The 27,467-nt window shown below is 38.6% G+C and overlaps 1 protein-coding gene across 1 annotated transcript in view; it reads right to left on the bottom strand.

Moving 5' to 3' along the window:
* Nucleotides 1-833: 833 nt before the first annotated feature.
* Nucleotides 834-27,467, bottom strand: part of DDX10 (DEAD-box helicase 10) — a 153,833-nt gene continuing 127,199 nt past the window's right edge. Inside the window, exons 17-18 of the mRNA XM_021529396.3 lie at nt 10,206-10,339; nt 834-1,471 (exon numbers count right to left, since the gene is read on the bottom strand). Coding sequence (XP_021385071.3) covers nt 1,282-1,471; nt 10,206-10,339 — 324 coding nt within the window. The 3' untranslated portion in view covers nt 834-1,281. The remainder of the gene's footprint in view (nt 1,472-10,205; nt 10,340-27,467) is intronic.

Raw genomic sequence — 27,467 nt, 5'->3', positions numbered from 1 at the left:
TTGTTGTTCATACCCAAATCATCTTTGAACAGCTTTCTGCTGGTGGAGCTCTCTGCACTGCAGTTTTCTGCCTTCCTCCACAGCTACAGGAGCAGGAGCTCTGCTATCCGAGCACAGACAGATATTTTGCTGAGGCTGCTCATTGCATTCACGGCAGCCATTCACACGATGGCACATGGGACATGTGCATCAGTCACAGCAGCACCACAGCAGATCCTTCTTCATTAACAGATTCATCAGTGATGCTGGTCCCAGATCACAACATTTTCCAAGCCTGCTGTGGCACTATAGACTAAACAAACACTGTGCATCAGCTGCCAAGTAGGTCCCATCTTTCATGTTTAGCTGTTTGTGAAACTCAGTCATTTCTTCTCATTCCATATTGTCAGGAAGGAGCAGATGGCAGATGTGCTCTGCCTATAATATTGTTTTTATGATACCCTGCCTGCTGGCAGTACAGTGGAAGAAACATTTGGAGGCAAGAATTTGCAGCATATTTTCAGTTTTGGGTAACTGAGCTAAAAGAGAGCATACAGTACAGAGAGAGGAGGAAAGGGATGTACTGAATAGGTGATGATAGATTCCTGTGACAAAAAAAGAAATGTGATACTGACAAAAAAGGAGTATTTAATATGCTCATATGGAAAGACCAAACAGATACAACTATGAGACAATGTGTTCCCACTCGTATGGGATTCAAATACAAAACTCAGTTTTAGCTTCTAGAAGTTGTTTTCTGAGTTGCCTAACACCAGTGACAGAATCATAACAGAAGTGATACCTGAAGGATAAATATAAGCTTTCATAACAAAGCTGAAACGGACACCATTAAGTTTACATCATGGCTCTAGAAATTTTTATTAAAATATTCTTAAAATATGTGCCTTATACATAGAAGAAAGTACATACTTTATTTTTAAGTAATATGGTCTGAGCTGCCAACAGTATTTCTTCCTTAAAAATTTTAGTACGCATTTATATCCTGTTTTCATTTAAAGCAAGATGAAAATAAAAGAAGGTAATTGTTTCAAAACTTGAAGATTTAAAATTATGAACATGCTATTGCAAAATGACACCTGGGGATTCAGGTTGAAAAGTTCATTAGAAGGCCTTATAAATCAAATATTGTCTATAACCTATGACCCAATCTAAGGCAATCCCATTGCACATAGAACTCATTTATCTACATTCACTGGGATCCAGCTGCCCAGATGCCAAATTCGTTTTGTGTAAACTACTGACAAAATGTCCCAGAGAAGAAAACCTGCAGAAAAAAAATAATTAGTTGTGACTGTTGAGCAGATGCAATACAAGCTCTTCATCCTCTGCCAGGGAAAGCCCAGTATCTAATGGCAAACAGGGATCCTCCTCTTGGCTGAATTGCATCTTCTTTCTTTTCCGTGGAATTTCCTCTGCTATGGCATTGTTGCTATAGCTTCTCTTCTTTCTTCCAATCTTCTCCTCAAGTTCACTGCAGAAAAAAATCAATTAGTCTTTTTAACAACTGCAGTAATCAATATCATCATGTAATCTAACAATTCCTTTTAAACAAGGCAAATTTGTGTCAAGATAAGAGCAAACAAAATTACAATTCAAAAGGGTGAAGCAATGGAAGCTGATGAACTCTGAATGTCTAAATTAGAGCTGCTCTCAGACCGAGGTGGTGGTGGATATTCTGCTGTCTTAATTGATTACAGTGCATCAGGATTTTGCTATTAAGTCTTATCTAATATTTGCTGCCTAATACAGCAACAGACAACTTGACAAAACTGATTTCACGATGTGTCAGTGGACCTTGACATGTATTCAAGATCTTGCCTACAAGAAATACACACCAAAAATAAAAATATAAGAACCGTCCTTTCATTGGCAAATCCTATACTTAATACAGTTTTAATCTGGGACTATCCCATCTGATCACTCTTTCTCCTTATTTCAGACATTTCCCTTGGAAGCTACTAAACAACTCTTTGCCCTGAGAGGAAGAGGAAAAGCCCAAACCCAGTAATTTTCCCTGGTGAATTCCTATTTCTTCTGCTGTTTTTTTTTTAAACTTGAATGAACTGCCTTTTGCAGCCTCCTATCTGGATGAAGCAGCTGCCAATTTGTTTTATCACCCTGGCTTCAATCACATGACCACGTGACAACAATGGAGGAAAGACAGAGCTTTCATGTATCTTCATGTGTTTTTTGCCCAAAACATAGAAAAAATGTTATAAATCTTCTCATCTAAGTTTAAAACAATATAATAAAATTTATTCTAAGATATATCTGTGAACCAGATTATGAAGAGCTGGTTGTTGTACACTTTAGGGTAGCATTCATAACCCAAAACTAGCAAAATGCAAATATCCACACTCTAAATCATTCCATCCAAACAAGCTAATTGGAACAAACAGCATTCTCAGCTTTTCACATTTGTATTTTTTAAAATATAACAAAAATTGAAATGGAACTTCAGAAACAGAGTTCAGGCATTTCTAGAAAAGTCAGTTAAAATTCAGATTTTCAATTAAAATTTGTCATATTTCTACTCAGAAAATTCAGTTTCAGCAAGAAACAAAAAAAGAGTTTCAACAATAAATTTTTCTTCCCCATAGTTTTTAAAATTGCTCAAGTGTAAATGTAATGCTTGTGAACTGTTCCATTCAGAAATACTGTTTAGACACTTAACTATTATAAACAGCAGTTACAATAAATAGCTCTAACTGGGGAATACTGTCCTTAGAATCAACACAGCAAAGGAACCTAATGCCCAATTCAGCCCACCTTCAGCTGCCCACCTTATTTTTTCTCATTACTAGGACTAGTTAACAGTCTGTAAAATACTGGTTTCACCACTCACTGAAAACCAGCCTAACCCAAACATTAACCCCAAACACGGCAGTTTTCAGCAAGTCCCCAGATGCTGTCTGAGAGGGATCAGCAGCACAGTGCAGCTTGTACACTGTGCTTTCTGGCTGCCCCTCCACAGAGATGAAGAAATTATTACAGGAGATCTGATGGCCTTGTCCTGGTGGGCTGCACAAGTATGAGCTGCCTCCCTCTCTCATCCATCCCACCTTTCACAGAAGAATGGTGCCATCTCCCGCCTGCTCATTACAGCCCAGAGGAAGGAGGGAAATCCTGTAAGAAACATTCTGAATTTCCACAATTAAGGCAAATGTAATACCCTACCCTTTATACTGTTCTTCCCTGCCTACCCAAGAGAAAAGATGAAAAGAGTGTAAAGAAATGTGGTCAAGTGAAAGGCCCCCTGTCCATGAGAGGGACTGCTGGATCTAGATGATCTGAAGGTCCCTTCCAACCAAAAACATTCAGTAATTCCATGAATAGATGATGACTGCTCCAAATACTCACTCATCCTATAATTCACAGGATATAGCAACTTTACTGGCTTTGAGCTGTCATTTGCATGGGGGCGGCTTTTCAGGGCTCATTACCAACATTTTATTTCTTTTCTGGGGAAAGGACTCTCATATTTCTCTCTGTAATGCTTAAGATATTCCATAAATGCTGAAGCTATACTGACAAGATATGAAACTATACGGAAGCAGAATAAATTCTCAAATTTCCAAGTGGACAGTGTGCGTCTGGGCTGGATTTCATGGTGTTAGCTTTGATCAGGACAGACTGTAGGGGTTCACTTTAAAAGCTCAAGAAAGGCCTCATTAAGTAAAAGCATTTTAGCTTGTTTGCAAAAGAGCCAATTATTTTCAGTCTTTGAATGGACTCTGAAGCCCAGTTTGCATTCATAATTGACTAATGCTTCATCTAGGACATTAGTTAAAAACATCTTAGCAATTAACCACTGCAGAAACCTCACAAGCTATGCATTTGTACCTATAAGATATGAAACATCTGATTTTAAACACCAAAAATTATAATCACTTCTGGAGTTTCAGAGACCCATAGGTCTAGATATCTATAAGGTAAAACATTTAAATATAAAACACATTTAGAAGGAACTGAACTGTGAGATTACTCAGGTTTTTTTCCACAAACATAAGCACATCTACACAATTATGATGGATTTGATGGATTTTCATAAGATTTGTGGGATGATTCTGCTGAGTCAATCTGCTTCTTATTGTTACTGAGGAATAGTGCAGCTTGATTAGCAGTGTAAACAGAAAATGCATCTACACCTAGGCAAGTGTATTTTCACACTAATTTGACCCCAGCTGGGCTGTAAACTGGAGAAGTGAATAAAGAGGAATGTATAACACAGGAAGCAGCAGCAGCAAAACCAACAAGCAACAAATAGAGTTAAATGGTTGAGTTTTCATGATGTACAAAAAGTAGATGCAAAACAGTATTTGATAACAACAGTTTCAGAAGGTAAACAGAGAATCGTGTGAAACATACGAATTAAGATGTTCCTGATTTTGAGATGCAGAAGAAAGACAGACTGACTGTCCACAGCATGATTGGGTTGAAAGGGACCTTTGAAGAACAGCAAGTCCAACCCCCATCCCGGTTCCTCCAGGACAGTTTTGCCAGCACTGGTTTGGGTGGTGTGGAAAGGGGATGTACTACTCTGAAGGAGGAGTCCGAGTTGTAGCTTTTACAAAAGGTGACCATAGCAATTTTAAAAGGGAGGTGAAAATGTGTGGCATCATGATGCTCAGAGATATCCTGTGCTCATTCAGGGTGCTTTTCCTTAGCTGTATGGACAGAAAGCTCTTTGGAGGAGTTGTAACAGGCATAACTCTCATCTCCATATCTGAAAGAACTGAGTGTGCAAAAGCAGCTATATGGGAATAACTTCTGCACTTACTGTCAAATGAATTCCTCCTCAGTCTCCATTAACTGAAGGCCTGCCACCCTGCAGAGCCAGTCCTTTTATCATTTCCCACAGACACAAATATCTTAACAAGCTATAACGTTTAGATTTTAAATGCTTGAGAATCAGCCATTTGAAATGTGTAATCACACAGCCAAGTAGCTGTTGTTTAAACAACGTGGTCCTGGCAAGATCTCTAGACAGGCTCTGCTTCACTTAACATTTACCAAAGAATGCTTTGGAGCATAGGTTTACCAGCAATCCTCTGGAAACAAACCGCCCTTGCCACTGAACTATAGGCCATGAGTCAAATTTCCAGGCTGCAAAAAAGCACACAAGCTCTTTCCCAAAGAAACGTAAAGGAATAATGAATGAATCTGCTAGTAAAATACAGTTCAGAAAAGTTAGGAATATTTTTTCCCATAAATAGTGGCATTTTGCTAATCAAACATGCTGTGCTGAAAACTTTTTCCATGTAATAAATTTTAATTCACAAGGCCATGGCAGCAATCCTAATGAAGATTAATTACTGCAGTCCCTTCCATAAAGCCCAGTGCAGCTTCTTCCTTACTTGCTGTCAGAATGCTACAGCACATAAAAATGGTAATTAAAATATATTGTGCTGTGTTATTTTCTAGATCTGGACAGGCTGGATGAATGGGCTGAGGCCACCTCTAGGAGGTTCAGCAAGGCTAAGGTCGGGTCCTGCACTGAAGTCACAACAAGCCCAGGCAGCGCTGCAGGCTGGGGGCAGTGGCTGGGAAGATGCCAGATGGAAAAGGACCTGGCTGTGCTGGTCAAGAGAGCTGAACGTGCCCCAGGGTGTGCCCAGGTGTCCAAGAAGGCCGATGGCACCCTGGCCTGATCAGCACTGCTGTGCCAGCAGGAGCAGGGCAGTGACCGTCCCCCTGCACTCAGCACTGCTGAGGCCACACCTCCAACCCTGGGCTCAGTTCTGGGCCCCTCACTGCAAGAAAGACATTGAGGGGCTGGAGCGTGTCCAGAGAGGGGCAGCGGGGCTGGGGAAGGGGCTGGAGCACAAGGGCTGTGAGGAGCAGCTGAGGGAGCTGGGGGGGTCAGCCTGGAGAACAGGAGGCTCGGGGGGAGCTCATCACTGTCTACAACTGCCTGAAAGAAGGGCGAGGCCAGGTGGGAGTCAGCCTCTTCTTCCAGGTAGCAAGTGACGGACAAGAGGAAATGGCCTCAAGTTGCACCAGTAGAGGTTTAGATTGGAAAACAGGAAATAAAAGCCTTTCTTCACCAAAAGGCTTGCTGTCAAGTCCTAGAACAGGTTGACCAGGGAGGTGCTGAAGCCACCGTTCCTGGAGGTATTTAGAAGACTTGTACGTGTGGCACTGAGGGACATGGTCTAGTGAGACTTGGCAGTGCTGGGTTAGCAGTTTGATCTTAAGAGTCTTTTTTACCCTTACACTGATATAAATCAAAACACCTCTAAAACTGAATAGATAAGCCTCCATAAAGAGCAATTAAATATCTCAGTGTCCAATTTTGCAGCTAATCAGAATGACCAAGGCTTTTAAACTGAGACATTTTATAATGTCTCTCCTACGATGCTTTTCTGGCCATCACAATATTAAGTTCCGGCCTTCACAAAGTCACAGATATGACCTGACTAAGTCATTTTAGAAGGAGCACCATGATTTGCTGATAAATCATCTCAAAAGACAATGTAATGTCAACCTCATCAAGAATGACCCAAAACTTAGCAGATCATCATCAGCATCCTGCTGTAAGAAGAAGCTGTAAACAACTGCAATTTGCCCATAATTTTCATATATAAAGGAAGGCACATAACAAAGTAGCACTGACTACTAGCTTGCACACTTGTCACCAGGTGACTGTCCATAAAGTCACAAAGAGAACAGTACCAGAACTAAGATATTTCCCCTCATGTCCACAGTCTTCTTCATGCTGATCTAGGAGTTAATGTGATCAGTCACACCCATTAAAGATTTAAATAAGATAATTATGAGGTCAATCGGAACTTTCCTCTTCCTCCACACTTTTATTTAAAGAGGTTGAAGAATAAGAAATACCAAAAACTCAATCTGACTGCAAAATGAATATTTAACAAATCCAGCTACTTTTCCTTCACCCTGTTCTATATTCTTAGATTTTTCACCTCATTAACAATTTACATTTGATAGCCTTAAACCAAATATGATGAATGTTGCTAGATATACAAAAATTAATCTCATATTACATGCCTGAAATCTTTAATTACTCTGCTTATAGAGGTATGGCTGGAAGGGAATTTTTATGCAAAGGCAAATTTAACTCATGATTTGTACAGTTCCCCCAGTTAAAAAAATTCTGTGGGAAGACAGAGAGAAGATTAACAATAGTTTTGACTTCTGAAACCACGGACAGATAGTCTCTTTTTAAAGACTCTTGAAAGAAGACACCCTAGGTCTCACTATTAGAAGCATTTTTCCCCTCTTAAAGCAAGGAGCAGCTAGTGTACCCAACATATTTCTATTTTAATCCAACTCTTTGAACAAAATCTCTGGATTTTGGAAATAAAAAACAGAATAGAGTTGTGTTTTCTAATCTCAAAGCTCAATTTTACTGTCTGCTACTCTCAGCTGATATTTCCTAGCAACTCATCATACAATTCAATAGCAATTCTAAGAGAGCTGCATGAGGCATGAGTGTTGATTTAACAGCCTCAAATTAATTTCCTTCATTATATCTCGCTCCTTCTCAAAACCCATCTACAGGGTTCTCAGAGCACATCACCAGACATACCTACAGTGAGCACTGAAGCTGACTTGGAGCAGCTGCAAACAGGCTTTCTGATTCTAAGGGTGCCCGAGCACGGTGTGCAGGAAGGCAGCACCACTGGTGACTGCAGTGACAGCACAGCACGTGATGGACAATCCTGTGCTGGCCATGGCCTGCCCAGGGAATATCAGTCATGTTGTTACAGGCTAAATGGATTTGGGCACGGTGCGGGCACAAGTATTGGCCCGCAACTGTGAGATTGTCCACAACTGCTGCAACTTCGGATGGTGCCAGCTAAAACTCTTCTGGGCAATGTCTCAATATTTTGGTGCAGTAAGACAGGCCAAGGACTCTTTCCAGTAAGCAGTGTTCATGAAACCACATTTCTTCAACATTCTCCAGCTCCAAAGGCAGCTTTGATGCTCAGTGTAGGTATGTCTAGACATAAGGAAACTTTCCTGGTTTCCTTCAGTGTATGTTCTTTCTTTCCTAATCTACTCCACAGGAAGGGGAGATTATCAAGGACCTTGACTTTCTTTGAGTCCTTGCTCTCCTTAAGAGCACATGACCTGACTTTAGGGGGGCCAGATCAGACACGGATCCAACCAAAGTCTGCACTTACTGCCACTGCCAAAAGTCTGTCCATCTCTGTCAACTTTTATTCTTAACATGCAGCTAATCTTGAGTCTAGCTGACATTCTGAGGAAAGGATCAATACAAAACCTGATGTATGAATACATACTCCACTCACAAAAGGAAAGAGCGATTTACTGCTGCTCAGAAAAAGCAATGCTTTTCCCCATCCTTGTCAGTTCTATTGGCATTCACTGGTGAACAGGCTCCAGGGGACATGGCCACCAGCCTTAGGTGGTTAGGGCTATCCAGTCCTTAAATCCATGTCCCACACCCAGTCCTGCATACTGACTCCACAACACACAGTGACACACAGGTAAGGATAATCTAGCCCCTAGGATTAACCCAGTTCAGATGTGAAAAGCAAGAGCTTTATGAATTTAAGACTAGGTCTATGCTCCCATTTAGGTGTCAAGATCATCCTTTTCCATCTGTTACATGATACATTGTCAGAATCACTGAAGTGGCCTTCTTGTTGCAGTGAACAGTACAGGACTTCATGGGACATCCCTTCATCCTCCCACAGTATCTTGGCATCAACTACAGATCCTCATTCCCACCCTGTGCTTTTCTATTAAACTACATGGAACAAATTCTTCTGGTTCATACCATTATAAACACTGATTTGAATTAGTTTAATTTATTATTATACAGTTACTTCTACTGAGAGTCCATTTCACTTGAGTCTTGAGTCTGAACAATACTGAATCATAGAACTTAGCAAGTTCTACCGTACACAAATTTATTTGATACAGCACAGGTGCAAAGGGATCATGGAAGCCTTAAATCACTTCAACATTTTTCCTTCCACACAGAAAGAACCTGCAATGTGCCAGAAGTCAAATGCATTTCTGAAACAAGACAGACCTACCACTGGCCAAGTCTGAGCCCATCTGTGATAGTGGGAGTGCCTCTGGGATACCATAGTTAAGGAGAGAAAAAACAGCACAAAAACAGCCAGGGAGAGCAGTGAGAATATGTGAGAGGAACAGCCCTGCAGACCCCCAGGTCAGTGCAGAAGGAAGGGCAGGAGGTGCTCCAGGTGCCAGAGCAGAGACTCCCCCACAGCCCATGGTGAGGCAGCTGTGCCCCTGCAGCCCATGGAGCCCCAGAAGGCTGTGATCCCTTGGGAAGCCCATGCTGAAGCAGGCTCCTGGCAGGACCTGTGGCCCAATGGAGAGAGGAGCCCATGCTGGAGCACATTCACATTTGCTGGCAGGACTTGGGTCCACACTGGAGGAATGTGTTCCTGAAGTACTGTATGCTATGGAAGGGACCCACACTGGAATAGTTAAAGAAGCATTGCATTCCACAGGAAAGAAGATTGTGGAAAAAGTCACCTGTGGGAGAGACCCCATATGGGAACAGGGAAAGGATCCTCTCCTGAGGAGAAAGGAGTGACAGAAACAACGTGTGATGAACTGACTGCAACCTCCATTCCCTATCCTTTTGTGCTGCTGAGGATGAGGATGCAGAAGAAATTTTAAGTTAATCTGGGGAAGAAGAGAGATATGGGGAAAAGGTGTTTTAAAATTTGGGTTTATTTCTCATTACCCTACTGTCATATGATTGGCAATAAACAAATTCATTTTTTCACAAGTCACATCTGCTTCATCCATGACAGTAGCTGGTGAGGAATCTCTCTCCTGGTGTTATCTCAACCCCTGAACTGTTCACTACATTTTATCTTCCCTGTCCAGCTGAGGAGGTCAGTGATAGAGTGGCTTTGGTGGGCACTGGGCATCCAGAGAAGTTATACCCACCACAAAAACATACGAAACCTCCAGGATATTAATCAGGATTTTTGCATGTGAAACAGTCTCACCAAGATCCCTACAATATAGACTCAAAAATCATTCTTATACAACTTCACAAAATAAAATATTAGCCTTTAGCTCAGATTTCTGTTCAGCACCTAACACACAACCTTTTATAAGTCAAATACTAAATCCCATGGACTGTAAGATGAATTCCTAACATGTAAACAAAGCACTTTATAAAAAAACATCATTTTAAAATGAACATAGAAGATGGTGCATACCTATAGCTGTCTTCACTTTCTGAATCCTGCTCTGCATCAGAGTCTTTGTATTTATCAGGATCTGGGAGAGTGCTTGGATCAAACTCTTCTTCACTTCCACTGTGATCAAGAAAGGCCACAGTTTCCTCTTCAGCCTGTGAGGTGACAAAGGGAGAGTTACAAGACAAGCAAACTAGTCCATGTTACTTATCATAACCCCATTAATAGGGAGGCTGTAACAAAAACCACTGCCCTCAAATGCAGTCAAACACCACCAGCATTATAGCCAGGAAAAGAGAATCATTTCTGTCATCATCAGCACTCTCCTCCAAGGCTGTTTGTTAAAGGTTGAAGAAACATTATTTAAAAAGGAAGCACAAGGATTTATGTTCAAATTCTACTTTCCAATATTGTAATCTTAAATCTATGAAATCAAGGAGAGATCTGGGCAGCAACTAATGAAAAGCCATCTGAGAGCAAGTGTCTAAGTAATATGCAGCTTTACTGCCCCTCAGAAACACACTGGCAAAGAAATACTCACAGCTGGACACATAAATTACTGCTGTTAGGTGAATTTATGAAATAGTCTGATTTAAAACTCATCTGGGTGTTCTTGCATTTAAAAACCAAAGAGCTGCTTAACCTGAATTAGCTGCTCTAAGGGAGTTTCAACCATCCTCTGCAAGGGATACGCATTCTTCAGGCATCTTCCCAGATCCCCTCATCCCTCCTCTCTGGGACTCAGCCTCCCTCTGTCCCCACAGCACATCTCAGGATGGGTTGATGGCATTGGCAAGTTTCCCCAAGGGGTGCCAGTGCCTCACTAATTCCTTAACAAAGAGAGCACAGAAGATGCTGCTCCATAAAAGTACTGGATAATATAAAAAAGCTGGCTAATTTTGTAGATACAGGTTCTGCTCCACTGAATCCTGAACTGATGGCACTTTTGTAAATTTTTGCTAGCAGGCAAAAAGTAACCATATACACTGGAGGGCACATGCAATTGCATTTGCACACAGAAATACAGACAGAAAGCTTACAGGTATTTCTAAGCAACGTGAACCCTAGGTCCATGCATATTTATGCTGGAAAGCAAAAACTAATTCCAAGAAATTATAATTAAAGACATTGCTACCTTTTGTTTATATATCTAATCAACATGCACACAGCTGAGTTTCTAAAAATGTACTCATTTAAATGATCTCTCATTCTATGAATAACTTCACATCATTATATATTTAAAGTTAATTTTTGTTTTGCTTTTTCACCATTTCTATCAAGTTTTTAAAGAACAGTCTTTATGTGCATGTACCTTCCTGCAATAAAAATAAATTTAAAAGTCAAACAGAAACCATACCAATGGTCTCTTTTATATCTGCATATACAGTGAGTGAAAGGCAGTGAGCTGGTGAAGGGTAAGATTAGTCACCACTGCAAGAGTCCATTCTTGCTTGAACTGTGACACTTCTGCAGTTTACTGAAAGCAAATAGAAAAAAGGGACAAAAGCCAGATTTCCAATCAGAAGGCAGAGAAAAAACATACTGAACACACATTTTGTTCTTTACTACTTTAAATACCAGTAAAAGTATATATAAATATATATAGCTGGGTGTATAAAATTATTAAAAGCATTGTCAGACTCTTCAGCACTGTAAGTTTCTGAAGGTAACAACCACCAACAGAAAAGCATCTCAGGAACTTCAGGTAACACTTCACAAGAAGGTTGGTTTTGGTTTGGCAGAGTTTTTGCTTACAAAAAAATGTCTTCAAGCTCATCTCTTAGTACAATATTATAGAGCATTACTAATGCCACAGAAAACTATTTTGAAGGTCACCTTTTTGCTAATGAATTTTCTTATCTGAAAATCGTTCTGCATTAAATTATAGTTTATTTTAATTTCTTACAACATTAAATATTTGCTCTTTACTTGTCTTTCCACCTGCACCTATTATTTTCATATAGCTGGTGCATACCAATCTTATATTGAAAAAGAAAAGAAAAAGAGAAGTAGCATTCAAAGCTATTGTATGAAATAATGTATTTTTAATATGTATGCATGACACCATGAAACAGAGTTCTGTAATACTAACATTTATTGGCAGTCATCTTTTAAAACTTGGGCTGTTTATTAATATTCTCCATTATAACACACAGACCAAGCCCTTGCTTTAATTACACATTCATATTAATTTTGTCCAGCAGAAAATATGCAGAGAAGTGTTAAACATAATGCTTGCTATAGCAAAAGAAATAATTGGCAAAGATGCCTCTTTCACTCAACAGGAATAATGAGGCTGTATTTCCTTTAAGTATCACTGCTTACGTATTCATTAAAATATTTCTAAGACCCTGAAAATGTTAAGAACCTGAGCAGGAACATTTATCATCCACAGCTGAACAACAGAAACTCATTATTCTTCCTCTCTCACTTCAAAATTATATCAGCCAGTCAGGAAGAAGAAGCCTTGCAACTTCACATTACTCACCACAAGAGCTGGAGAAAAGAAGTAAAATCATAGTTCAAAATGACACATGTAAAAGTTCTTCAGACACAACTAGGATGTAATTTACAGACTGAGGACTAGACCTGTCCTAAGGTAATTGCTATCAAAAGAGATTAGAAGAAGAGATTTTGATGGCTTGTACTTTACGTCTAAGGCTGGCTGCAATTAACACACACTTTGGAGGGTGTATTTATTGTGAAGCTGAACTGTGGAAGGAAACTTGCCATGCTGGACATCAAAGACATCAAATCAGGCTGGCCAGGAGAACTGAATTCAGTGGCAACCATCTTTTCACTCTGCTCAGGGATGACAAGCTCTCTCTTTGTACCACACCAGCCCATGTATTTTCTAATTCTAGTTCAACAGCAACCTGCACAAAGACTTTCAGTTTGAACATAACACTGAGATGCAATAATTTTTGCATTCACACAGTCTGCCTCTGAAGGAGAGAGTCTTCTTATGCAAACTCAACATTTCAGAAAAATTCAGCAAAATTTCTGTGCTGGAAGTTTTGGAAACCTTGTTGCCTTCAACATTCCACACTGTACTAAGTCAACAATCACATTTGACTTTACTGCAGTAATTCTGTAAACATACACCCTGTGACACAGACAGGACAGGCTCCTCTAGAACTTTTGCCATGTTTATCAACAGAATACCTCCAACTCACCTTCTGTCTTTGTTACAAGATGCAATGACAACTTCCCCTTCTCCTAAAGGGGCCTGAATGGCTGATGGAGCTCAGGTAAATTAGTTACACAGGCTAAGAGAAAGTTAAAATTAAGAAACTGATGTACCTCAAACACCCAAGGGACTCGAATGTTCGAAAAAACCAGAATGATGTCTCATTTCTACCAGGCAATAGGCACTTAGGTAGCAATTATCTGACTATTATCAGAACAAAAAAAAAAAAAAAAAACCCAACCAAAAAAAAAAAAACCAAACCACAAAAAAAAAACACCCACAAAAAACCAATTGAACAACAAACAACAACGAAAAAGGAAAAAGAGAACTGAAAAAAACACCATGAAGACCTGTACATATCAAAATATTGTATTTACCAAGATTTCATTTCTAAAATGCATATCTGTTACGGTATTTCATTTATATCTAATTTAGTAAGTTTTTTCTCTCCAATTAAATTGTCTAGAGTTGTACTTTTGAACCCTTTAGGCAATTTATCAGTTTCTAGCAACCAGGTTGAGGGGAGAAATAATTGCTTAAGCCCTATCAGTTCTGTCGATAGTACTTTACAAAGCACAGTGGGAGAATATTTCCAATTAGCTGGAAATAAAACTCTTAAGGTTTGTTTAGAATTTGATCACAGTTAATTTGAGTCCATCACACTTACACAATATTCAGTCCTTTTTGAACTATGCCGCCTTTGGTTTTTGCTACTATGGCCTTTCCCAGTAAGTCATGCCTGTGATTGTAATGCCATGAGAAGGTAAGTTCTAAATGCTGCTGGGAGGTTACCCAACACAGGTACACAACTTTCAAAAGTAAGCATATTATGGCTCATATAACAGCATATTTGAAAATGAAGTATCTTGTAAGATCTGACAACATTCCAAATTTTCTTTATTTTCTTCTTTTTGACAATTATTTTTTAGATGAAGTTTGCTTTTGTATCATGTTTATGATGTAAGCCATTTATATATACAGAGCGGTTTTATAGCCTTTCCTTTAAAATATCGTACTCTGGATTCACCTGATCACCTCACAGGTTTGGGCTTTTTTCATAGCCTGTACCCCTGCCCAACACACTGTCCCCAGCTGATGAATGATTGGTGAATCATCTACATTGCCCCAGAGGAATACTTTTCTGGCAGTTCAAAAATCAAATGCAGCCTTTGATATTGCTAGGGTGTTTGATCCAACAGTTGTTTTGAAGATCAAGACAAAAGTCTTAGTCTATACTGGAAACTGACTGGGAGCCAGTGGAGCAAGCTATGAGTGGTCTGACAAACAGAGAGCTGTCCAAGCTGTGCCAAACCTCACAGTTCCCCTCTGTACCAGCTAAGGCGTATCCATGTTCAATGGCTCTGGCCAGGTAGGATGGTCACCAAAAACTGGGGAAACCAATGTTCCAGGTTAGTCAGCCAGACACGATCCTTGCACTGAGATGATCGCACCAATCTTTGGGCTCTGGAATGAGTTGGTCCAAGTTCCTGGCTTTTACAACACTTTAGAGAATTTGATTCTTGATTTTCAACAGAAGGGACAGGTAACTCTTAGCTTCATCTTCAGTCATTCACCATTCCTGATCACTAGCAGTCACATCAAGGCTCAATTTCATGCAGTCATTTTTTATTTCTAACAATACAGTATGCCTCGTTTAGCCAGCAGAACCTTACTTTTACCAGCACTCTCACATAATGCACATGAGAATACTTCATTTTCTTTCTCGGCTTTCCTAAATGCCCCACATTTTATGGTCAGTGAATGGGTAAGCCTGTGTTCCAAACAAGCAGACACTGATGCTATATTCTGACATTCAAATTCCTGTGTAATTGTAGCAAAGCAATTTGTGCTGGAAATGGCTCCTGCCACAAGCACAGTTCAGAAGTACTGAAAACACAAAACTCATAGAAATTGGTGAGAAGTTCTCAATCTACTCAAAGACCTTTTGTTTTAATGTATTTAGAGTTCAATTATAATTGATATGTCTCAGAACTAGACCTTACACATTTTCTTTTCTAATTTGTTCTTATATGACACATGTAGAATACTTATTGTAAAGACAAGTTTCTTCAAGTTGTTATTAGCCACAATTATCAACTTGATTTTAGCAATAGGGAAGTCTTGTATCAGGATAAAACAACTACATTGTTATCTTAAATGTAATTCATGCTATAGACATGAAAATACAACAGAAAAGAAACTAAGTTACTAAGTAGATAGCACTAGAAGCAAAATACACACTGCAATACATTATATTCTGGAAAGCAGCAGGGTAAAAGGAAATTACTGAAGTCTGAGAGAATTAAACATGCCAGCATACTTGTCCAAAAGTCTTTGGCCATGTCAAAACAAACAAACAAACAAACCAGCTAAATTCCAACTAGAAAACTACAGTACAGAACAATGTTCCTGAACTTATATTCTCAACACATAACCCTTGGACTGTCTTTACACTCCTCCTTTCTCTCGACTTTCAGGTTCACAGCAGTCATAGCTGTCAGCTCAAATACACAAAGTCTCCAAAGTAGTGTCTGTGTTCAAACATTTCAACACATCCACCTTCCCCAGGGAACCTCAGCATATGTCCAGAGGTGGTGCCTACATGAGAGAATCTTCTCTGTATCACTTCCCAGCACTTTTGCATAAGCCTGCGGGAGCTGCATCCCTGCTGCGCCACAGCAGTGTCCCACCACCAGCACTACTCACAGTAGAGACTGCAGGCAGGAATCACTCTTTGCTTAGTGATAGGTATTTTTCAAAAAGGAACAGATGAACAGCAGCACTGACATGAAATAATTAGAAGGGAAGCCTTTTAAGTCACGTAACTCTGTAAACTGGTTAGTTCTGCTCTTTTCTTAAAACAACTGATTTGTATTCAGTACACAACAAAGAACTGCACTGCCATTAAGTGTTTGTCCAACGACACCATTTTAATGCTTTCACTGTACTGGTTAAGTCACGTACTCTAAATGCTTGTACAAAATATCCATATAAGATACCTCAGTTACAAGGAGAAAAATAATGAATCAAATTAATTCCAGGCAGTGAAAGTTATTTTAACTTCTTCTGGTGCTTTGACATGAACTGAGGAAAAGAAACACAGAAGAGGCATCACAGCTCACAGCACTGGCTTGATTGCTTGCTGTGAGAACAAGACCTTGTGTGCCTTTGTTCCAGACCTATGCAGCAGCTGCAACAGATTCGTATTTGTTTAAATTTCAAAACAAATAACCAGTAATTCAGAAAGCACTGGCTGATGCTGCAGAATTGTAGGGTCATTTATTATTAATTGCTTTTGTTGTTGTTGAATTCACCTTCTTAAGCCATGAATCTCTTTCGACAATATTTTGTAGAATACAACTGCTGGCACAAAAGTGTAAGTGCCACATATAAGCCATAAGAGAACAGATTAATCTAGACTGATGAATGACAAGGAAGCAAGCTGCCTGGGAAAGATTTGAGCAATGGGCATGACATAGCAAAGAGGCCTGCCCTCTGGTATTTCCATGAGCATTGCTGCAAAGGGGAACCTGAATGAGAAAAATGAAAAAGATTCTGAGGTAGACTGGCAGCCATCCAACAGCAGACAGAAAATTATAATATCTGATAACAATTTTATCTACATGAAAAAGTATGACAGGCGTGTCTTAAAAATGATAAGCATGAAGAACATGAAAGATTTATGTGAGGCAAAATCTTTTAAACTAATTGAAAGAAACAAATTTTCAGGTCTAAAATAATGTAAAGTAACTTCAAAGCAAAAAATCCAACCCAATTTAAGAATAATTGCTGAGTCAGTTACTTGAGGAATTGAGTAAAATGTAATAATATATGTGCAGCAAGCTTGGGGAATGCTAGTACAGGGAGAACCTACAGGAGAACTTTCAGGAAGGAAAGAACACATTTGTCATCTGTGGCAAATGAAAGGACAAATGGAGAATTAGAAAGGATTTAGACAAGAACCAGAAAGTAACCATAGCAATGCTAAGGTATAGGCTGAAGTGAGACAAAGCGGTGATACACAGAGTGACTGTGAAAGAAGGTAGCAAAGAAGCTCAAACATATTTCTTCAGTATTGCCTAATCCATGAAATCCATCAGCTAAGATTTTAATTTAGGCAGAAAGGTACAGCTGGAGTCGAGAAACTGAAATAAGACTCCTGAGTACAGACATGAATTTGTATTTTTCTCCATGAGTAAAAGAAGGGAAAAAGCAAAAGACTGCAAAACACCATTACAGAAGGAAACTGAATATTTTAAGATTCCAGAAATCACACAGGAGGAGCTAGTAGAGAAGAGAGACACCAGAACAGAGTGTGGTCATATCTGCAAACCTCCTGAAACTGGAGTGCATATGGAAAGGCAGGCCAAGTGAATGACCAACAATTGAGAGGAAGGCTGATTAATGTTTGAGTAGAACTGAAACATGTCTATGTTGCAAATGAAGAGAAGGGCATGAATAAATGTGGCAGCTCAAAAAGTATAAAAGATCAATGTGGAAGTGGGAATCAAAGACAAACAGGGAAGAATTGTAAGGCAAGAGTGAAAGGGCCTAAGAGAGGAAGACTACAAAGAGAAGATCTGATGGAGATGGCAGTGATGACAAATAGAGACAAAGGGGAGAGAAAACGGGAGAGTAGGAAACGGGGAGAGTAGGAAGGCATGAGAATGGCACAAGAGCTGACTGCATGACTGCAAAAGATGTAGAAAAACAGACAAGAGGAAGAAATCCCAGGTATAGAAGAATGAAATCAACAGCAACAGAACTAGAGAATGCATGGTGGAAAACACAAAGGCACCTCTTCTCTCTACCAAAGAGAAAGTTTCACAAAAGTATCCAGAAGTTTACATGGGCTCAAAAAGTATGTAGGCAACAATAATAAAATATATCAAGGCACGGTAAGAAACAGCAGCATTGTCCCAATAACCTTGGAAGTCACCCAGCTTCAGAACTCTTCAGCCACAGAGGGGTAATGATCACAATTTGAAAACCACTCTACAGGTATAACTGCAAATTTCCCTTCAAACCAACCAAAATATCTGACAGGGAAAAGGGATGCAGGTCACCCTCATTTCATGGAAACCATTATTTTTTCCACCACTGTTCTGTTTTCCATCAGTCTTTTAGGGCTTATCATAGAAATGTAACTGCTTATTAAATGAACCTGGTGAAGATTGCTATCTCATTCTCAGCAAAACTGAAATGTTTGGAACAATGCAGTGGGGAAAAAATGAAAACTGAGACAATTTTCCATCAGAAGCCTGTGCCTAATTATATCCTATGCAATGGCCCGCTGAAGAACCTAAATTGTGCTATCTCAAACAGTCTTTGGGTTTTGTACTGCTGCCAAAAAGTTTTACCCTATTTCCAGTGACTGAGGAGCAACTCTTGGATTTCAGTAACAAATACAAGTGGTATACAAATACTCATCTGTAGATGCAATTAACGTACTGCAGACTTCTAACAGAATTTTTGCTGCTCCCTGAAAGTCCACACTTGCAGCAAATCAGTTTCTATCTTGCTGCAAGCAATGAAGGCATCTATACAGATTTTAATCTATGAAATTGCAATTTTCAGCTCATGTAACTTATTATAACCTAGAGTTTTCATGTGCTAGCCTATTCAACATTGCAGCATTTAAAAAATCTTTATACTGCATAAATAATGTACTATATCCATAACAACAGGATGCAGTACGCTGTATGATTGATTACCTTGGCATTTAGCTCCTGTGGGGACAGCTTTTGTGAAACATGGCTCTATCTAACTCCCTGAAAATTACCTTTTGGTAAAACTGTCTGAATGATCAAACTTAGGTATGGTTAGACATAATGTCATTAACATTGCACAGGCATGTAGAAGCTTTCACTTTTCATACTGTACTAAAGCAATGCTATTTTACATCCTTTTCTCAAGGAATTGCAGAGAGCAACATCTGGGGATCAATTTAAATCAGTGATTTGAATTACTAATAATAAACTCTATTAAAATTCAGAAATTTTTAGTTCCCACAGTTTGTTTCACATGTAATCACTGCTAATTTTTTTTTAATGCCAGTATTCTGGGTCACAGCTGTTTTACACTGGACTTAGCACAAAAAGTGTACCACTATTTTCTGCTAATCATTTAAATTCACAGTTTTCCCTTTTGCATTAGCAAATGATAGAAGAGCCATCACTTTTTTGCCAAGTGATTATTGCTCATTTTTTAATCATGGTTAGTGTCAAGATGACTCCTATTCCATCTGAAATTGAAACTGATTCCAACCAGAATTTTTATTATTTTCTAAAATATGTATATTATTGCATATTTTTGAAAAGTTACTAATTAAATAGCACCACCCTAAATACAGCACATACATGTAGGCAAAATTAAGTTGATCCAAGCAGATGCTGTATTGTAAGTTTAACATTTATGTCTACATTCTCTGCTGCTAGTAAAATTTACTACTTCTAAGCATCATATCTTATGAGATTTTGGTGCAGCTAAAAGACTTAAACCTAATTTATAATCACTAGCTGAAAGAGGATGGTTAGAATAGACAAAGATAACCAGTTCCGCAAATCCTACTAAGTTTTTCAACTTTTAATGGCATCTTGAATTTAACATATATCAAATAAATAAAATATTTCAGAACTAGGAAAGGATACAAGTTGTTATGAAAAAGCAGTTAATTTCCCCTGTTAATGACTGTTCTCTTAATCGCATCTCTGAGACTTAATCAGCAACTTTATTTCTTGAATTTTTTTTTTTCCTAGCAAATTTTTTCATAGGTCATTCCTTAATATCTTCATTTTTGCCACCATTTTAAAGTTCTCAAAGAAGAAAGTACCTAACAAATTAAAATATGTATAACTCTTTTTGTAATTGTTATTGAATCAATGATTTTTATCTATTGTGTTATGAATAAATATAAGATGATTTTTTCCCCATTCCCCCAAATATTTGCAACATATATGGAATATGTGAAGGAAATGAAAACAAGAAGTATAAATATTAATCTCTCTGATTTGCAAATTGATCACAACATGCTTAGAAAGCTGTCAGGAGAAGTCATTTTAGTCTAACTTTACTGCCGCGCTCCCGCCCCAGATCCCTGTTCTCAGCCCCAGCTAGCTCTCATCCTGGGGCGAGAGTGGGCGATGGAGGCACCCTCCGCCGCTCCCAGCTGGGGTTTGGAGAGTGCCTTTGTGGGTTCCGAGCAGCGCTAGCAAGCCTCGCGGTGGTAAATGAAGAGCGGATCCTGCTGGGGGCTAAGTCCGAGTTTATTGTAGCCCAACGGGGCCAAATATCCTAGAACGGTGCCAGCCAACAGGAACAAGCACAAGGTGCTTGCACTGGCTTATAAACTGTAAGGGAGGGGTATCCAACGACCAATGGGGATAGGGATAGGGGGTGGCTCCGGGATGGGGGGATATGGTGGGGTCCAATGGGGGAAGGATATGGGGGGAGCCCCAGGTCCTCGCCCAATCACCCGGTGCCCTGAGTAGAAGCTTCTGGATGGATGGGAAGGGGCACCGAGTGATAGACAAGGCACCGGGGAGGGGTAAAGGGAAAGACTGCACCTCTTTCAGGGTGATGGATAGATACTGGAAAGGCGGGAAGGGAGGACAAGGCGGGAAAACTGGGGATAAACCAAGTTGTACATGGGGGTACAAAGGAATAAACCAATACATAATACAGGGATAATAAAACATACAAATAACGCAACTCCACACTTTACCACTCATCGGGAACTCCAGGGTGAGCAGCTGAACTGCTCTGCCGTTTTTCTGTTGTTACACGGTCTGCCTGCAATTGCCATTTGCCATCCATCAGTAAGGACTGGGGACAGGAGCAGCAAACTCAAACAGCAGCCACTGGCTGGATGCAGACACACTGCCACAAACTGCCCTGCTGGGGTGTTCCACCACTGGCAGGAACCAGTGCTTAAACTTATTATGCTCAGTATCTCCTGAACTGCCGAGGGGTCAGGCAGGGCTTCCTGTGGCCACATTAATTCTTCCCTGAGACCCATCCTCAAGGACAATTTAGAGTCATTGGTCCTTAGTATCTCAATCTGGATGAAAATCTGAAGGGAACAACCATAACACACCCGAAACACAGATATTATATTCAAATGCCACTTTCTCCACTACCTGTGGTGGATGATTTATATTTGTGTAATCCTTCAATTCTTGACCTAATATGAAAGCCAACACTTTTTTTTCTTAGAAACCTTTTGCATCTGTTATGCTAAATAAAGACAGTCAAACAAAAGAACTGTGACTTTTAAACTGATTTCAGAGATATTGCAGTATTTCTCCACTGAGAAATGGTGGGCCCTAAGTGCCTGGTTCTCTTTGCACAGTCACACATTTTTGTAAAGGAAACGTTTTATTTTAAAAGTAGGATTTTTGCTTTCTTCAGGACTACAAGTCTTTGCCACAGAGAAGTGTATGATTTCAGCATTATGGAATCGCTACAATTATTTCTGCCTCGGAACAGCAACCTGATTATAAAACCAATTATGATTTGATTGCATCCACAAACCTATCTCCTCACACACATATCTTAAATTGCTTACGCTTCCTTTCTAAGTTCTTGAAAATTCACAAAATTTTGAGGATAAAATTTAATGATCTATTGAAAAGAAATAAATAATTTGTTATATCACATTGTACTTGGCATACAACATTAGCTCAGAGAACATTTGCTAGAGGTACTGTTAACTGAATATCCTTGTTACATTATGCATGACTTCCCAAAAGCACTGAGTACATAATATCCATCATGAAATTCAGAATATATAACTAAATTTAGAAAGAAGTATATTCAGACCTGTGATCAGCATTCTGACATCTCCAGTTATGAGTTTTAATTAAACTTTCTTTTGTATTAAGTCTATTTTTATTAAATAAGTACAGAACCCTGCTTTATACATTATGTATAAGTAAAAAAAAAAAAAAAAAAAAAAAGTAATTTGTAGATGCCTTTTTTTAAAGGTATAATTCAAGTCACTGTTCCATAACTCCTCTTCACAGTTGTGATGAAGAGGCACCACTGTGCTGAAGGTGATCAGTTTCTTTGAGAGCTTCGGTACCTTGCTGGCAATCCATTTTAGCACCCCAAATACTGCTTCCAGTGACAACAAGCTGATAAATTAGATCAATGGGTAACAGAGGACACGGATTATTTGTGAATTTTGAAATATCTGAGACAGGCTGTGCTTCCAACCATTCTTTTTTGAAAGCACCTTGGACAGAGGAGACCTGTGCTCTCTCATTGTTTAAATGTTTCTAGCAGCACACTAATTGCAATTAAATTAAGTCACCCTTCTTAAATGGCCTGTGATTTAAGACTCAAAAAATATATTTAAAATACAAAGATATTTTATCTTAGGAAATCTTAAGCCTTAGTCAGACACCACATGACCTAGTCAGGGGTGCCAGGTACAAGCTTCTCTACTATGAAGTCCACTGTATCTTACTGAAGAGACAGCTACAAGAATCAGCTGAAGTATTATTTAATTTATAATTTTGCAACACTCCAAGAAACATTCTACAGAGCAGATTTTTTATTAACATCTCATCTAAATAAAATAAATAAAAAAACTGTTACCAGCATACAACTATTTTAGTGCAGTTATAATTAATGAAGGTGCCATGACAGCATATGCAAAAAACAGTATAATTTGTTAAAAAACTATTCAGGACAACATTTGGATGACTGCAGGCCAAAGCAACACCTTCAACTAAATGCATTTGCATCAAGCCACTTGTTTGACAACTGTGTTTTCTCTTTTTTTTCTGTGAAGTGCTATTCTGTAGACTGATGGTTGTGCATTCTTTTCAACTGGAACTGAATTTAAATAAGCAAGGTCACAACTACAGAAGAAATAAACCATTTCAAAGTGCTAGGGCTTTTAACATCTACAAGAAATCACCTACCAGTACACAAAATAGTATCAGGATTAACCATTTCAGCTTTTTTCTTGTCTGATTATATATATTTATGTATTTTTATTTATATATATATATAATGGGAAAAGTGAGAAATTAGAACACCTACTCCAATCATGATTTCAGGTAATTGAGATTAAAGTACAGAATATATGATGCAACTGGTTATGCTTTTTAGTTAAACTCTGATACCACTGAAACACTGAGTATCACATCCAGAGCAAGAATATTTATAAGCAGTACCATGTCAGAAGTGCCACTACATCAACAACATCATTATCTTTTACTATGTAGAAACAACTCAATTGCTTGAAACAAAATCTAGATAGCATCAAAATTTAACTAATACAGGAACGGACGGCACAGGCAGGCACTCCATAATAACCCTGCTGCCACATGCTAGAACACTTAGCAAAACTTTACAAGGGAAACCTCAGATCCTGCACAAGTACCAGAAAACACAACTATGAAATGCCTCAGAAAGATTCTTCCTAGTTCTCATATAAGCTAGGAGATTGTAGAGGGATATTTTCAGAGGCTGCCGCTCATCTAATTACAGAGCAAAACAAAAAGAAACCCTCAATCTTCATGATTCAGATGGAAAGAAACAGATATATAAAATATCTGAATCTTGAACCCAAGAGCAAAATGTACCCCTGAGGTATGTCTAAAAGACCTCTAAGTTCTCCTCAGCAATATATTCTAACTTCAGTTCCCAGGGGAAGCAGAAAGTCACAAGCAAAATTTAACACTAGAATGTATCAAAACTATATTAATGTGAAGGATAAACAATAACTTGCTTTTAACTTTAGCCCTAACTTAATGACCTGATTGTGGAAGTTAAACCCATGTATCTCATTCTGATTCTTTTAAATGCACTTTACTGATACCATTTTTGATAGCCTCTCTGACCACTTGACCATGGAAACAAATGCCATTGATACGAATATTTTAATTACTTTTTAAGAGCATTTTCAACTAATAAATCAGTATTTTTGTTCAGAGACAGCTGTATTACTACTATTAAGCTACTTTAAAATATTTTTGCACAAGAATATGTAATACATGAAGATTCTGATTTGGAAAAAACCCAACCTGCTACTGTCCAAATTAATACTTTCTACTTTTTTTGGTAAAACTAAAGTTTATCATCAGATATTAAAAAAAGTAAAACTACATTCAAGTTCTCCTTTCAAACACACATTTAAAAATAGCTTTCATAAAGTCAAGGCCTTACCTCCAATAGTGCACTAGGACAGATTTTTTAATTTCAAATAGCTTTCAAAGCTACAAGACAGGACAGATGAATAAACTTACAAAATAGACAAACAATGGCCAAAAATTAAAATAAAAATCCAGTTGTTCCTCAAATTACTAGATACTGCCTGATGACTATAAAGATTACTCCTATGTAATCTATCCCACTGCCTTTTAAAAACCATTCCCAGAAAAGATGACTCATGAGGATGCCTCACAAACAATAAGAAAGTATCAAATTTCAAGTGGTCTGACTTTCCTGAAGAGTTCCAAAGAATCCTCATCCAAAGGAAGAGTTCAGAATATTTCAGGCAAAACAGTAAAATATAAGATATAGTTTCTATCCTCTCCTTCATATGTACTACAGAAGATGCTGCTCTGTATCCAGAGCCTTGAGATTTTTTTCAAGCATTGCAGAAGTATTTTATATACCTTTGCAATTTGACTGTCCAAATGAGAACAAAATCTATTACTGACCTTGAGTACCATGTTTTTTCTATTTTGCTGGACTGACATTGTGATGAGCAAACTTTACTGCTGTAATTCAAAGAACAGTGCCATAAAAACACTGGCAGTCAATTAATGAAAAGTTAAGATGGCTATATAGTATTCTAACTGGAAAGGATTAACACATTTACAAAAACACTTCTTGTTTTCATGAAGCCACCATAATCCATATCTACACTTTTATTTATAACCTGCAAGCATCTGACAAGTTTGTATGGTTCACTGTCAAAAAAGTGACAAAGCTGTTGAAATTCTGATGCTCTCTGTGAAATAGTATGACCTGGAAAACACCTTTGGAAATACCTCTCAACAGGAAGGTGATGTTACCAGCAAGAGATAGAGAGCAGTGGAAACCTGACTTACCTACAGTTACTGAAAGAAAAGCTTGTACCATCTTCACATCATGTATACATTGCAATTTATTTTTAACTCCATCTTTCTGTTGTTTCTCTTTTTAAAAACCCTTCAGATAAGAGAGAGGAAGGACTGCCAAGCAAGCAAGCAACTAGCATGACAAAAGTCGGAAAACCTGCTCAAATCTTTGCTCCAGCCCCAAATTAAAAAAAAAATAAAAAAAAAAATTAAGGAATACATTCAGTATGCCCCACTGCTCTTGCCTGCACATGTGAACAGAAGTAAATCCTGATTATAGACTACTGTGAGGGAAAACACGCTAAAAGATCACGAGGCACTTAGTACTAATCACAAGGTTAGCAAAATTTAGAGAATCTAACATACTGGACAACAATTTATTAACTTGTCAAGGTAGCATGTAAGGAAAAGCTTTTCAGAATTCAAAGCTAAATGGCAATTTAAAAATTCAGTCCACGAAGACTTACATAACAGTGTTTTAAATAACACTTGCAATTCACCAGAAATGAGTGTTCTAGAAATACCTTCAGTTAGACTTATGGAAGATTCATTTGGTTTAGAAGCTCTTTACAGTAAGAAAGTTGTTCTAAGGCTAGCCTGGAAAATACGAGTAGAGGTACAGAGGCTATTTCCTGCTCCTTTACTAATTTAGATGGTTGATGGTATTGCAATACAGAAGTAGTTTACCATCCAACTTTGACACAATTTTCCAACAGGCAACTCGCTATCTTTGCTTACAAATACCACACTTAGAGTGCATGTATTTTAATTACAGTAAAATCACATCTGTAGTGGTTGATGGACAAAGAGACTTCTGTCTCTGGACATCTTCAGCATTTTACAGCTGCCTAAAAGCAAAAACAGACTGAAAATATTCCCATTGAATGGTGAGGGTAACAGATTAATAGCTCTAGCAGCTATAGATCTACCTGATGTTCCAAGCTACCAATTAAGAACCAGGAAGAGAGCAAAAGGCTCTGGAAAGATGCTGTGTGGCTTTCTTTCATAGTGAAACATATCAGGGCAAAAATATTAGGGCAAGTAGCTCATTCTTTTTAATACTGTTTATGACACTATTTCATTCTAGTATTGAGCTTGTGACTCAAATATCTGAAAAATGCTTGAGCTAAGTGTCTTTCTGAGGACAGTACTACATTAAGACAACTTCAAACATGCTAAGCATCTTACTGCCAAAGGTAATTTTAGACATCAGTATGCAGAGGGACAAAGCAAGAGTCCTATTCAACATAACCATAAAGCAGAATAAACAAGCAAACAAAAAAGCCAAACTTGAAAATTGCAATTTCTTGCTGTGTGTTTGAAACTATTCTCTTGTGCATATTTTGAAGATACTGTTGAAAACAGTTGCAGTTTGCTTTGAGGTCTACATGATATACGCTAAGAAAAATTACAGAACTGCCAAACAATTTATGTACAACATAGATTTTTCACTATGGCCAAATCATCTTTGTCCAATAGCACACAATTAAAAAATACTCTTCTTTTTGGAATACCTCCAGACTTACTAGAAGATGTTTCTAGAGAAGCTGTGGATTCCCCATGAGTGGAAGTGTTCAAGGCAAGGGTGGATGGGGCTCTGAGCAACCTGGGCTAGTGGAAGGTGCCTCTGCCCATGGCAGTAGAGTTAGAACCAGGTATCTTTAAAGTCTCTTCCAATCCAAACCATTCTTTCATTCCATGACTTTGGCAACCAGGGAAAGCCTAACTGCTGCTACCTACTGAAGAAACAGCTTGCTCTTCCTCCTGGGACCCTGCTGCTCAGGCTGTAGCCATAGGACATCCAGAATACATGAAACCAGAAGACTATGGCAGCATTTCTCACACACAGCCAAAGTACAATGTTCACGAGAATTGGTATTTTATCAGTACTATGATTAGTATTTTAACTTCAGACAGGAAACAACAGAATGATCAGTAGGAGTCACTGTACCAGATTAGAGAAGGAACTAAAACTCCCTCTAAAACAACTCAAGCTGGCTAGAAAGCTTACACTGT

Source organism: Lonchura striata, chromosome 2 (genome assembly GCF_046129695.1).
Source record: "Lonchura striata isolate bLonStr1 chromosome 2, bLonStr1.mat, whole genome shotgun sequence".
Taxonomy (NCBI): domain Eukaryota; kingdom Metazoa; phylum Chordata; class Aves; order Passeriformes; family Estrildidae; genus Lonchura; species Lonchura striata.
The sequence above is the reverse complement of the archived record's forward strand: the minus strand, read 5'-3'. Positions and strand labels throughout refer to the sequence as shown.